At 37.3% G+C, this 14,906-nt stretch overlaps 1 protein-coding gene across 6 annotated transcripts in view; it reads left to right on the forward strand.

Moving 5' to 3' along the window:
• The window catches only part of LOC131439041 (monocarboxylate transporter 14), a 67,153-nt gene that overhangs the window by 30,300 nt on the left and 21,947 nt on the right, over nt 1-14,906 (forward strand). For all 6 annotated transcript variants that reach the window (XM_058609564.1, XM_058609559.1, XM_058609563.1 and 3 more), the window contains exon 2: nt 11,524-14,726. In XM_058609564.1, the coding sequence (XP_058465547.1) occupies nt 12,894-14,726 (1,833 nt within the window). In that variant the 5' untranslated portion in view covers nt 11,524-12,893. The remainder of the gene's footprint in view (nt 1-11,523; nt 14,727-14,906) is intronic.

Consider the following 14,906-nt stretch of genomic DNA (forward strand, 5'->3'; position numbering starts at 1 on the left):
TGATTTGATTCCCTAAGTCATGTGATTTTAGGATTATATTCTGCCATAGTTGGCTTTGATATATGTTGCCCACAGTGATTAAAAAGCATAACTGCAAATGAAGGCTTCTATTTGTTAATTTTCTCTTCCGTTTATTACAGTGTCGCTATAAGTTATAAGTGGAAATCAAAAGATCATGGTTGTAGTTTCAAGTGATCATCATAAGATCATGGTATCAGCTCTAAAGTTATATAAAGAGTTTTATATTAAATTTAACTATGAGTTTTGCCGTCACAGCTAACCTCACTTTTTGCCAATACCCCTAACAAAACTAGGTTATACATAGGACCAGGGCCACCGAGAGGAGGGAATCTTACTTTCTTACTTACTCATGAAATCAATGATTTTAATATTATCTTGTTTTGAGGCGTATTTTGCAGAGAACATAAAAAATGGGGCGTACTTGATTTAAAAAAAACCATTTTTAAACAAACGTGGATTTTGAGCGGTGTTAAACAATTATTTCCTTTCGTCACATTTAAATCTGTATTTTTAGGAGAAATAAAATCTTTATATGTGGCAACCCTGTTTTATACTAGTATAAAATAAAGAGATGGTCGGGTCTCGGGTATTTTACCCGAAACCCGACCCATACCCGTACCCGACGGGTTTTTGGTCGGGTACGGGTAAAATGAATGGCAAATTAGAAGAAGAGAAAGTTTTCATTCCTCGCATTCCAATGATGCCCACTGATGTGTCATTTGAACTTGAACGTCATTTTCTCATCCGTTTAACTTTTCTATTATCGTCAATAATCGTTATGAGTCTGTAGCGTGAATTTAGAGTTTTTTTTCGGATGGTAAATTGTACGCTGCCTGTTTGCGTTTCGGTAAACCATCAGTTTTATATATATACCTGTTGTCCGCGATATAAAAAGGTTGGGGCCACTATCATTGAGCATTATAACAATATTTTTCTTCAATAATCATTAAAATTGTTGAGTAGTTTTGATTTTCTACATCTAATATTATCTAATATTATTGCGCTACGAAGTGTGCAGGGGTCCGCTAGTATAAAATAAATCTTCAAGTTTTTCGGATATACAGAACTAGTAAATAACCAGTTCTTTTTATAATTCCAGCATAAACTATTGAAATTCGGTGGAAATTAACTAAAAGGCCTACTTTAATCAGCATCATCCATTTCTCTAGCTAGAGTGTAGTAAAATGGCGTAAGTCGCCTAACTTTTACACTAATACATTCATAAAATGAGCGAATATTTAATGACATTTCTAATGTCACTGTCAATCAGGTTAATCGAGAACCTAATTCATGCAAAAATTCTAGCACTGAACCGATCGAGCATTGAAAAATCATGCAGTCGAGTAAGAATTCATTACTCATTCCGTCATTTCGATAATGTGGGTATGGTCTGATAGTTTGTAAGAAATGTGTGCGTGGATTGCTACAAACTAATCAACTTCTCAACAATGTATGCTATCCAAATTGAACGCATTTGAAAACACTTTTAATATACTTCTGGGAGGTCTACGTCAATCTTATGAAAGGATCCCCAAGTGACTATAAACTGCGGATGTTTATCCAATCAAAAGCGAAAGCTCTTGCCCATAAGCCGATTTCCGATGATTGATTTCAATGTTGATGTTTTAATTCACGATCGCATGGATCGTTTAGGTTTATCCATCGAGACATGTTAAGTGAACGAATGTAAACAAATATTCCATATAGCGATGTTCGATTAATATACAGAGATGAAAATGGCACATTGAAGATCCCCTAGCACAACAAAATTTGCATAATCAGAATGTTGTTCTCGTTCTCGCAACTTTGTTTTTGTCGCCCTGAATTGTGAAACGTAGCAAAGTTGTTATCTTTTTTTCACAAATAAGCCGATAAAATGCTCGGCCGAATTGCGGGTTAGGAGAGATACCGTTTTCTACGTAGCCCTTCTCCTCATCTTCACGATACCACCCCGGTGGAAAAAGAATCTGTTCACAACTTCATTACTTACTAAGGTTAAGTGGAATTGTGACCACATTCTTCCAGATGTAGAAAGTTTGTATCGATTTCTTCAGGCGCTCGTTCTGATACAGCTTCGAGTCCATTGATTCGCTGGTGATGAAAAGCTTGTCAATTTCCTAGGAAAAAAACAAAATCCATCAGTTTTGACAATGCCTAAGTGGAAACATGTATTGGAAAAGCCAAATGAATGAGAAACTCACAGAAAAGATGATATTTCGGGAAAAGATACGCTCAGAGACAGGAATAGAACCTACATTCTTATGCAATCCGTTCATATGCTTGCCACCTCACGACCATATATCCAAACATCTTCTTTGTTCATCAGACAACAAACACTAGTCTTCTCGCTCTATACCTATTCTCCGCTCATGCTCAGGGTGGCGGAAATGGTAAACGCGTATGCACGGGCTGCATAAGAACGCAGGTTCGAGTCCTGTCGCTGAGCGTATCTTTTACCAAAAAAACATCTTTTCTGTGAGTTTCTCATTCATTTGGTTTCCCAATATATATATTTCCACCCAATCATTGCGAAAACTGAACTAAAAAATAATAAATCGACGAAATTAATGTCTCAATGAACATCACTCAGTACTTTATCCTAATCAATTGCTCAACTGTAGATCCTGTTAAGATCCAAAGTTCCAGCACAAAGTTTGCTTTGAACCATTCAGGCTACACTTTTGTGAGCTCGGTACCGGTTCTGCATTAATTTGTAATTGATTACATACTTAGAAAGAATCCGGTAAATTTACATCTCTATAGATGCACATAAAAGTAGTGTCGCAATCCACGTAAATTCACAACTCAAACATACCGATAGTAACGAATTTATTGTTTTACTGAAAATATACACATTTAGAAAAAATCGTGTAAATTCACGTATCTATAGAATTTACTTAATTTTACAATTCAAAGCATGTAAAACTGTATCATATCATTGACTTCACAGCTAATTTAGCTGAAGTTTACATCGAAACAGACACAAAATTAATTTTCACATGTTAATAAATTTTCACATGTTAATTCCGTCATAACTCAAGAAATTACGGCATGCTTGAAGTTACGTCAAGTGTAAGTTTCATTTTTTTCTAAGAGTGTACGTCTGGATTTGCCACTAAATTTTCACTAAGTGCGCTGCCACAGGATAAATTAAAGACTGTTTAACCCAGAATCATCTATAAGAAATCACAACTAATGTCCTTCGATCATAGTGCTTTGGAGCAAAGATTTTTTAATCGGTAATGCTCCAAACTTTAAAAAAAATCCTCTGATTTTACATCTTATTAGAAGCACATGAATGGAGCGTCGCAGCTCACGCAAATTTACGTGGAAGAACATTTAATATTGTGTCCAAAACTCCATGACATAAAATTTATTGAAATAAAAAAGGCGGGTGGGTAATGTCAGAGACATAACTGGATGCCGTGAATACGAAAACAACTGACATGTTCCTTAACACTTTCGAATATCAATTGTATGAATTATGCACGCATTCCCCTTTTTCACATTTTTCGCAAAAACAAAGAAAGCTTCACTTGATCTCGATTACTGTGAATTTCACACAGCGAAAAGTGCACAAATCTAATCAAACTGTTCTTGATTTGCAGTAAACTGAGGATATTTCCCTACGATTTGCAAACAACAAATCCTAATAGTTCTTTAGAAAACTTTTAGAGCCATTAGAACGGCTGATCTTGTGCAATGCTCTCCACCGTTGTTTTTTTCCCAATGCTAATGACTGGCAGCTGTGACGTAATCGCTCTTGTCGAAAGCTTGCAGACGACACAAAACACATCTGCTCGCAGTGGCGATAGAATCCAAACTGATTCAATTTTTGTTAAGAGATTTCCTTTTATGTTGTAGCTTTTTCACTAATGGGCGGTCCTAACGGCTATAAAAAAGGCCGCATACAGAATTTTATTGTCGATTATTTCATTTCGGATTTGCATAATTTATTGAAAAAAACTATCAATATGCTGTAGGGATTCGTTTCTAGCATTCAGAAGGACCAAATTGAGGAACTCACTGCGATATTCACCACTTTTCGGAACATTTTTCTCGGACGATTTGTTGTACAGCAGCAGCTATTTTGTTCTCTTCCTCAGAACGCGTTCTGATTGGCTGGTGTTGACATGGGTCAAATGAGATAGGTTTTTCAATAGTGTACTATTGAAATACTTCAATGCTTTTGCTATACACGTTTAAGTTGAAAAATTTCGATTCTATTGGTAGTTAGATTATATAAATCCTTCCACAGATCACTGAGCTATGAGCTTTCAAAATACGAGAAAGGCAAACGCGCCATATGAATTATCCTCTTTGATACTCGTTTATACCAAACATTTCAGAAAAGTTGAATTTTGAACTATTTGAGATTATGCCACACAACTGAAAATTTTATCATAAAATTGTGATCATATTTCCAATGGCATGTAGCAAAAATTATGTTGATTCGTTAGATACAACAAGAGATATTCACGATCAAAAACTTATCACTCTCTCAGAGGGTAAATTTTGAAAAGGCACCCCATAGTAAAGTAAGTCGTATTCACGACAAAAAAAGAACACTGATAGCAATCGCCGCGACTTGAACCAAGAATCATTGGATAGCAAGTTCGTCTGTTAATCGACTGAGCCACAGAAGCATGCATCTGCTTGACTGGTAAAAGGTGCATTTAAATTCATACAGTCGCACCTGCTAGCAGAACGCAAGTTACATTCGAAACCAGTAAAATTCAAGCTCATCTAACATTAAGTCATTACAAATGAAATTATCCGTCATTTGACAAATTAGGTCTTTATGAATTATATCGTATGATGGATTAAGTCACTTGTAAAATTCAATTTTTTTTGGAGTGTGCGCAATACATGCACTCTTAGAAAAAATAAAATTTACGCTTAACATAAATTTATGTATGCCGCAATTTCTTTGGTCATGACACAATGTTACATCTGTTAACATGCACACCAGTGTACATATTTTTAGTAAAACAATAAACTCGTAACTATCGTTATTAGATTTGCGATCAGATGGGGAATCTAAGATACATCGGAATCACCATTTCCACTAGCAGCATCACTCTCGGATTGGCCATAAGAGTCTCGTAAGAGATGAAAATTATTATATTCGAAAACGGGTTCATTACGATAATCCTAAACTCAACAAAATGGACAACAAGTTGGACTAGTCAGTCAAGTTGATACTAAAGCGAAATATTTACGTAGATAATATCGTGCATTTTGATACAGTTTTGCAATGATCGGCGCTGGGTGGAATTTACCAAGAGAAAATCGCAAGTTGACAATTATCGCAGAAAATCGAATCGATGATTCGACTTGATGATTCTCATACTTGGTTACAGTATTTCAAAACCCTTGTGTGGAGCATTCACTGACATTTTCATACACACAACTTATAGAAAAGTTATATGACCATAGTTAGAACAAGCGATAATAGTAAAATGATCCTATCGCAATTATCTACTGCCCGTATAGGATCACAAAAAGAAGTCGCTCATTCTCGTTTGTTGTTTCAGAGCGAATCCCCACAGTAGCGTGCTAACCCGTGATGCTCAGACGGGTTATCGAGAGAAATTCGCTCTCGCACTGATGTCCATTCTATGTTAAGGAGCAAGACACTTTGCAAGCGTATGAGCTATGTCAACAATGTGTGCGTAAAATCAAATTCCTGCGCTCTTTTTCCTGATTTTGATCAATAAATCTTCCATATGGTTGAAAAATAAACCAATCAGTTCATTCGGCTTAAAATTTCCATTCAAGAAAAGCGAAAATCTTAGCCTAAAAATCTTCCGTTCTTCTGAAAACTGCTTGAGAAAAATTATTTCAGTTTCAGCTTACTTCCACTAACACATTTGATTAGCAGCAAACTCATTCCTATATGGATTTCCTCTTGCAGAAATTATTGCGATATAAAAATTTACGTTTATTCTATAAGTAAACCCGAAAAATAGGAACTTTCAATTTAACACGCGAAAGGCAATGGATATGGAATGTTGTCGTAAAACTATTTATTTTTCCGGAAAACTGCTTCTGTAAAAGAAAATATTTAGTTTTGTTTATTTTGTGTAGCACATTCACTGACATTTTCATACACACAACTTATAGAAAAGTTATATGACCATAGTTAGAACAAGCGATAATAGTAAAATGATCCTATCGCAATTATCTACTGCCCGTATAGGATCACAAAAAGAAGTCGCTCATTCTCGTTTGTTGTTTCAGAGCGAATCCCCACAGTAGCGTGCTAACCCGTGATGCTCAGACGGGTTATCGAGAGAAATTCGCTCTCGCACTGATGTCCATTCTATGTTAAGGAGCAAGACACTTTGCAAGCGTATGAGCTATGTCAACAATGTGTGCGTAAAATCAAATTCCTGCGCTCTTTTTCCTGATTTTGATCAATAAATCTTCCATATGGTTGAAAAATAAACCAATCAGTTCATTCGGCTTAAAATTTCCATTCAAGAAAAGCGAAAATCTTAGCCTAAAAATCTTCCGTTCTTCTGAAAACTGCTTGAGAAAAATTATTTCAGTTTCAGCTTACTTCCACTAACACATTTGATTAGCAGCAAACTCATTCCTATATGGATTTCCTCTTGCAGAAATTATTGCGATATAAAAATTTACGTTTATTCTATAAGTAAACCCGAAAAATAGGAACTTTCAATTTAACACGCGAAAGGCAATGGATATGGAATGTTGTCGTAAAACTATTTATTTTTCCGGAAAACTGCTTCTGTAAAAGAAAATATTTAGTTTTGTTTATTTTGTGTAGCACAATCTAATACAAATGCATTGAAGCAGTGTTGCTGACTTTTTTATAAGGGAATTAAAATCTACATTCATAAAATGTAAGCAATTTTCCATCAAACGTTGGTGAAAAATTGATCAAAACTGTTATTTCATCCAAAAAGTCAGGCTTAACATTCATTTGAGAATAAAGTATTTCTAAAAGAGATTGTGTGAAAGTCAATCGTTCAAGCCACTTTGATAAACTGGTTGCACTGCATATATGAACACATAGATCCATGACATACGTACCAAATAAAATGTACGTAATATACAAATTACCTACACAAGTTAACTTGGTTTACTCTTGATCCTTTAATGAACCATGCCGGGTTTTTTATTGCTGAGATGATATACGTCTCTCTTTGATGGCACTGATTGAATCGTTTGAAGAGTTGCTACAGAGCATTATTTGATACGATAAAAGCTAACCTTGGTTGCAACCAGGGTGGGACCGGTTTTTTATTGCTGAGATGATATACGTCTCTCTTTGATGGCACTGATTGAATCGTTTGAAGAGTTGCTACAGAGCATTATTTGATACGATAAAAGCTAACCTGCTACAGAGCATTATTTGATACGATAAAAGCTAACCTTGGTTGCAACCAGGGTGGGTGCCGGTTTTTTATTGCTGAGATGATATACGTCTCTCTTTGATGGCACTGATTGAATCGTTTGAAGAGTTGCTACAGAGCATTATTTGATACGATAAAAGCTAACCTTGGTTGCAACCAGGATGGGACGTATTGAATTCAGATAACAGATCTATAGTCGATGTTTTTGTTGTGAGATGTTCAGCTTTAACTGCATAATTTTATTTTATTTACTTTCAAAACTTGTGCTACATCATTTCACTTACAATTTTGAGACTTTTATCTTGGCCTGGTGCTTTGATTTAAAACCGATAATATAACCACTCTCAAACTCAATTTGCTGGTAATGTTCCTAATGAAACATTCCTGATTGAAATCTAGGGAGAAAATATAATGCGAAAATATTTGCGAGCATGATTGTAATCGTATATTATAAACTGTCACTGTTGACTAAAATTTGGCGCAACTTCATTTCTAACCACGAGCAATTATCGTGACAAAAATAATGGATGAGAAATTCTACCTCATCCGCCTTGTAGTCCAGCAGGGGCGCCATTCGACTGCCGCTTGTATCGATCGATGCAGAAATATGGTTTTTTAGAGTCGAATGAATAAAAAATTAGCTGTATTCGTTTCTTTTATTTTTTTTACTTAAAAGTTAGTTAGTTAAGATTTCATAAATGAAAATAAGTGGTACTTTCGATGACTAACACTCGATATAAAATGATACTAGATTTAACTAATCATGTGTAATTTGGAAGACAAAATTGAAAAATTTCGTTAGACATATTCATAGATTTTTGATTCATTTGACGTGTGAATTTTTACAAGTAAAGCTGTCAGGTTAAACGATTCACTTTCGAGGTCGAGGATGCAAATGCGATAATGACATGCTACTGCATAGATAGATTTTTGATTCATTTGACGTGTGAATTTTTACAAGTAAAGCTGTCAGGTTAAACGATTCACTTTCGAGGTCGAGGATGCAAATGCGATAATGACATGCTACTGCAGTATAAACAATTTTTACTGTTCAATTTCGTACCGGTTACAAATAGTCTGCTCGTCACACCTACTGTGATGTGAAATATTCATGCACGAATTGATAAGATGTTATTTGTGGTTGAAAATAAAACAATACTAGATGAAGCACGTTTTTGTTTACTGTTTTCATGCATAGATAGGAAGCTGCATTGCAGTGCTTGTTTAACACTTTCTTCAATTCAACGAATATACAAACTAGTGAGACATCAACGTACCAACAGCGCATGCTTGAGTAACTGGTCAATGTCGCCGAGTGTCTCGAAATGTAGATAGCCACTTCCTCCTTCGACAAATAAAACAGAACGAGATTATAAGATCGCCAATGAAGACCTTCACAATTTTCTCGGTATTTTTGCTAAAACTAAAAATATAATTTTATTTGGTTCCTGTCCCAATTTTCATATGAACATCAGAATGAACTGGACATAACCAGTAGCCCTCGTAAAAGCATCTTTGGTCGTACGTTTGTACATCGTGTGAAATTTGCGTCAGTGAATAAAGCATTCGAAAACAACATTACTTTTCGAGGGCAGCTCGATCTTTCTCATTCGGTCGTAATAATTTCAACAAACTTGAAATTTCGGCAGCCTTGGTAATGATCAATGCGGTGAAAAGTGAGAAATATAAGATCCAAATTCAATGATTAAATTGGATAGTGTCATGATATTTCCTGGCAACTGACATTAAATTGGATTATATAATATACCAGAGCTGGAAATAAGCCCATTTTGCGCACGAGAATGTGATTCAAGATTTCTGATTGTGAATCAAAAAACCGAACACTGTGAATTGAAAAACTGGGTAACAAAACTAAAATTGGGATTATATTTTTAAATTGTGGGAATTGTTTATTCCACAGAGTAGCAGCAGACCTTATGCGCTCTTTTTATTGCAATGAGACAAATTTGTTCTCATTCTCAGAAGACAACCATGCGCAGACGAAGAGCTGCTCTCACAAAAACTCGTTCGCGCATTTGTGTACCACGGCAGAAATGAATGTACAACGCTTCGTTCGCTCTCGGTGCATTTAGCCAAGAACGAGGTACGAGTGCTCCAGTTTAATAACATTTATACAATTTGTAGCAATATTAAACCCAACCCTGTTTTCTGAAACTTGTTTAATTACTTTCCTTGGTGAACGGCACAATTGTTAATAATTAGGTTTTCAAAAGCAAGAAAAAGTATCTGTGACTATTCAATCATTCTAAAGCTTTTTTATCTCAACATCATCTTAAGATTCATTTAAAATTGTTTGCCTGGTCATACATAAAAACTATTCAAATACTATCTAGAATTGAATATAGTTATCTCGTTAGTAATTTTAATTATATTAAACTACTTTTCGAACCTGATAATATCGATAATTGGTGTAATTTTTTACACTTGAATGAATTTTGATTCCGAAAAATATTTTAATAGATATATATATATTATCGATCTTAATTCGTCAAAATAAAAATATTAAATTTTTATACAATTAGAAAAAAATGAAAGATTCGTCATCAATATCCAGTATTCAAAAATCTTTTAGTTCTCAAACAACTTGTAGGTTGAATAGTGGGTTGCAATCTGTTAGAAAAAATACATAACATTTTAATGTGCAATGAATCCCGCAGCCGAGGGAATCACGTAAAAAGTTTCCATGCAAAAATCAACACATTTGCTCTGAAAGTACCGGTTAGGATTTTATCCGGTTATCCCATTCAAAGTTTTTTCCCGGTTTTTTACTATTTAAAGGGGCCGATCCGGTGAACGACCAAAATTAGGTTAAAGCCGGGTATTAATACACGATATAAAAACACTTGAAGGGTTTTAACGATATGTTGCACTTATTAGCTATTCATATAACGCTCTGCTATGTTTCAAACAGTATCACACACAGGGTTTTTTTTAAAAGAGCTTTAAAATTAAATGTATCATTCATGTCCATTCATGTTAATTGAATATGTTGTGCGTATTAGGCCGAAGAAAACTTTTTTGTTGTTGTCCCTCATTTGAATCAATATTAAAAAAAATAAAATTATAGTGGGCTATACTTCCAAAATGGAACTGGTATCCATTGATTTTCAAGAACTTATATTCAAAGTTTGAATGGTGCGTATGAATTGGTGTAGCGAAATCCTGCACTCCTGTTACTTCTGTGTATGATATTCAAGCTAAATAGGGTAATATTAATCAGCTGCATAGCACGCACAACGATTGGATATGTTTTTCTTATTATTATAATTATTATACATCGCAGCATGTATTAGCTGTTTTATTGATGATATTACTCCATTACGACGGTATTGCTGAATAAATTTCAAATACATCACAACGCATGGAATTTCGATGAGACCGACGAAATAAACTTACCCAACGAGCCCAAAATTATTGATACCGGATAATCCATATCCGATGAAATTGAGTGATATTCAGCTTTGACGTTCACGTCACTTATACCATTATACCATCGGAGTGATAGGTATTTTAACTTCAAACATGTTTAATGAACACAGAGTAGCATTAAAACGAGCCTAACTTTGTTGAAATGTTGATCCCGAACCAGACAGTAATACTGATAACGATTTTTACATTCTAAATAAAACCAAAATTTATCTTATTAAAAATAATTTGTTTCAAAATTTCTTAAAAAATCTCCAATAAATATGTGATATGAAAAGATAATACTGACTATTTTTATTTACTGTGAATCAAAAAATTTGCTTATTTCCACCCCTGTAATATACATCACATTGTTTACTTCAAATAATTTTATGTATGTCTCCAATACATGCATGTCTTTTTTCTACAACCTTCTGTTGATCTTGAACTTATAAACCATACTCAAACGATGATCCTGTTTTCATATGTTTCTTTTTCGTGAATTATTTTTGAGTGTGCGCTTCAATCACAAAATTACTACATAGTAATAACTCAATGAATGAAAGGTTAGACACTGGATGGAATGTTTTTCATCAGTTTGAAAAAAAATTGTTTTATTCCTATACAGGTTTCGACAATTTACCTAAACTAGAGACTGATTTTCCATTTTCTACTTCAATTCTATTTTCAGACATTTTGCAGTACGTCACAAAATACCAGGCGCGCTCATCATCGCAAAACACTTGCGCTCTCGTCGCTTTGTTGTGCACGGAAGCAAACAGCGTTCGTTTAAAACACAATCTTTCAAGAATCAAGAGGAAACGAAGATTTCTCCCGCGTCACTCGTGACTACCGTCGCTTGCGTAAAGGTGTAAAAGGGACTTACTTAATCGGTTGCCTCTTTCTCTCTCTTAAAAAAGAAAGCAGCAAAATCAAACAAGTATTCCGTTCCGAGAAGTGTAGTATCAGCGAAAAAATATTTGCCATTGCCAGTTCAGAGCTGCGACTGAAAGCAATCCCCGATCCCAGTGTTTGATCCCAGAACCATGTGGGCCGTTTCTAAGGCGAAAGAAGCCTGACACGACTAGTTTCGTGAAATCGTGAACTGCTATACAAAATCGTAGTGATTGTTCTTGTCTCCTTGTCCGGCAAGGAGAGCTATCGCGTACTTACCGCCAGCACGGCAGGATATAAAATTAACAGCTTCGAGGATTGACCAGCCCGGAACGTAACCGACTTGATGAAAAGAAAACCAGTGCTAACCGAATTGAACCAACTCATAGCGATACCTATGTATTGCAGCAGGGATTTTCCAAGCACAGTGAGCAATTGTCAGCGTTATACCGCCAAGGATCCCCGCCTTAGATCCAGCCAAGTTATTTCATCGACGTTAATACGACCGGATAAGATCGCCACCCGTCAGCCCAGTTGAAAGAGTCACCCATCACAACAACAACAACAATTAGTGATTGCCCTCGGGTGAACACAGCTTCAAAGCATATAAAACAGTACGGTATATGTGTGTGTATCTGTGTATGTCCCGATCGAAAGCATAGCCTACTGTAAGCGCATATATCAAAAGTGAAAGATCATTAGCCGAGTCAGCGTTGTTTTTCTAACGCTACTCGTAACAGCTACACAGTAGATCACGCCAGCCGAGAACGACGTGTTCGATTAGTTTTGAGTTCTATTATCACATCGCTAGACGCACATGTAAACAGATCTCTCCCGCGAAGGATTGTGACGATACAGTACGGAATCATTCTCTCTTACTCTCTATTTTTTTATGTGTTGCAATCTTATCACGTGCGTAGCTAATTAATCAATGTGCATCGTCTACTGCCAACGACATTTGGAAGCTCTTCCACATCAGGATTCCGGTGTTTGGAATTTTAAATTGATTGAATAAACTAGTTCGAAACGTGACAATACTGCTCCGGTACTCCGGTTAGCGCCAATTATCCGCGAAAACCATAGCGCCTTTGATGCGCGCAACTAGTGGGACCACATCCCATCGAAACCAATTTCATTACCTAGTAATAACACACACAAACGAGCAAAATGGTGGTTGAAATTCAAATCACCGATCCTAGCAATAAGATCGTCACGGTTCGAAGCAACACCGACAATCAACATAATAGTAATAACAATTATACTAGTGATAACAACAACTACAACGGCAATACCCGATTCGGTCAGGAGGAGCTGGAAGCACTCAAAACGACCTTGCTCAACTCCAATGAAGTGACCTTCTGTGATCTGTCCGATAATGAGAAGGATGACCGTCCAATGATGTCTCAGCTGACGGTGGCCGATATCAAGAAGAAAAGGCGATTGAATTCCGTCAACTCGGAAGCCGACTCGATTCTATCGTCCTACCAGGAACCGGTCAAAGCTAAACCCAAAATTCCAGATGGAGGTTATGGCTGGGTGGTGGTCTTTTCGTCGGTGATGATCTCGCTGATCATGGATGGCGTTTCGTTTTCCTTCGGGCTGATGTACACCGAATGGTTGGACTATTTCGGAGAGTCCAAATCGAAAACCGCTTGGGTTGGTTCGCTGTTTATTTCCGTTCCCCTGCTATCCGGACCAATCATGTCCAATCTAGTGGATCGGTACGGTTGCCGAAAGATGACTATGCTGGGAGGTTTCATCGCAACGATCGGTTTCGTCCTTGCAGCATACTGCACAACCGTCGAACAGCTGTACTTCACGTTCGGTATCCTTGCTGGCATTGGTCTAGGTTTCGGATATGTTACGGCCGTGGTTGCGATCGCGTTCTGGTTCGACAAAAGGCGAACATTTGCGACCGGAATCGGTGCTTCCGGAACAGGCATTGGTACCTTCCTGTACGCTCCGTTTACGCAGTGGTTGATCGAGATATTCGGTTGGCGAGGCACAACATTGATCCTGGCCGGAACCCTGTTCAACATTTGCGTGATGGGCGCTCTCATGCGTGATCCCGACTGGATGATCGAGGAAAGTAAACTGGAAAGTCGATCACAGAGTATGCAAACCTTCTCCAACTCTAGTGTTTGCCTGGATGAAATCAAGAAAATGATTGAAACTGGCATTCCCAAAGAGCACCTGCTGGATACACTGGTGACTAACGTGAATACCGAAGCGAACCAAGTTATCGCTCCAGACAACCCGGCACTGACGAAAAAGTATTCAAGTGAGCTAACACTGCCCACGTTTTTGAAGTTCGATCACGAGCTCACACGTCCAAATCCTCAGATTGGCAGTCGCCGTTCTCTTCGACAAGCCATTCTGGCCAAAGAAACCTTCCGAAAGTTGGAGGAAGTTCTGGCACCATGCGAAGACAAACAACCTGCTCATGCAAAACTCGCTAGCTCTGAGACATTGAACTCTCAGGAGAAATTATCGAGTTATCTTGAAAACGGTGAACCGGATCATGGATCGTCTATGGCAACTCTGAGTGTGGCCTCGCTCGAAGACGCTTATCTCAGTGAACACCGTCAGAAAGAACTCCGAGAATCCCGGGTTGGTCTAAGTTCGTGGTCACTCGATGAGAAATCCGTTCCAGCGAAAAAGGATGTTGACGAAGTAAGCCGTCGATCGGTCCGCAAAACCTCACTGGATGTGGTGTACGAAAACGAAATCTTCAACCCTAATGTCGATACTGCCGTCACGTTACTAGTGCCGAAACAGAAACGATTGGAACCGAAACACAACGGCGGTCTGAAGCGTTCGAACACGCACTCACACCACCATGCTAGGTATTCCAATTTTTTGAAGGATATGCGTGTACACAAGAATTCGATTCACTATCGAGGAGCCCTACTGCATACACACCGCTACCGCCTGAAGGCGTCCTCCTGTCCGAACATCTATCGAAATTCCATGACTACGATTGCGCGCGAAAAGGAAGAGGTGAGTGATGGTGGCTTGATTTGCGATTTTTATTGTGGGACTTTTGTTTTCATTTAAGCAGATGCATGGTTGTTCTTAGGTGGTTGGATTACGGGGCGTCTCCATTGAAACTGAAACTGATGGTGCTTGTAGTGTCTCATCTGTATAGTTTTGCATTTCACGTACTCTATTCGAACATTT

The sequence above is a fragment of the Malaya genurostris genome, chromosome 3, assembly GCF_030247185.1.
Source record: "Malaya genurostris strain Urasoe2022 chromosome 3, Malgen_1.1, whole genome shotgun sequence".
Taxonomy (NCBI): Eukaryota; Metazoa; Arthropoda; class Insecta; order Diptera; family Culicidae; genus Malaya; species Malaya genurostris.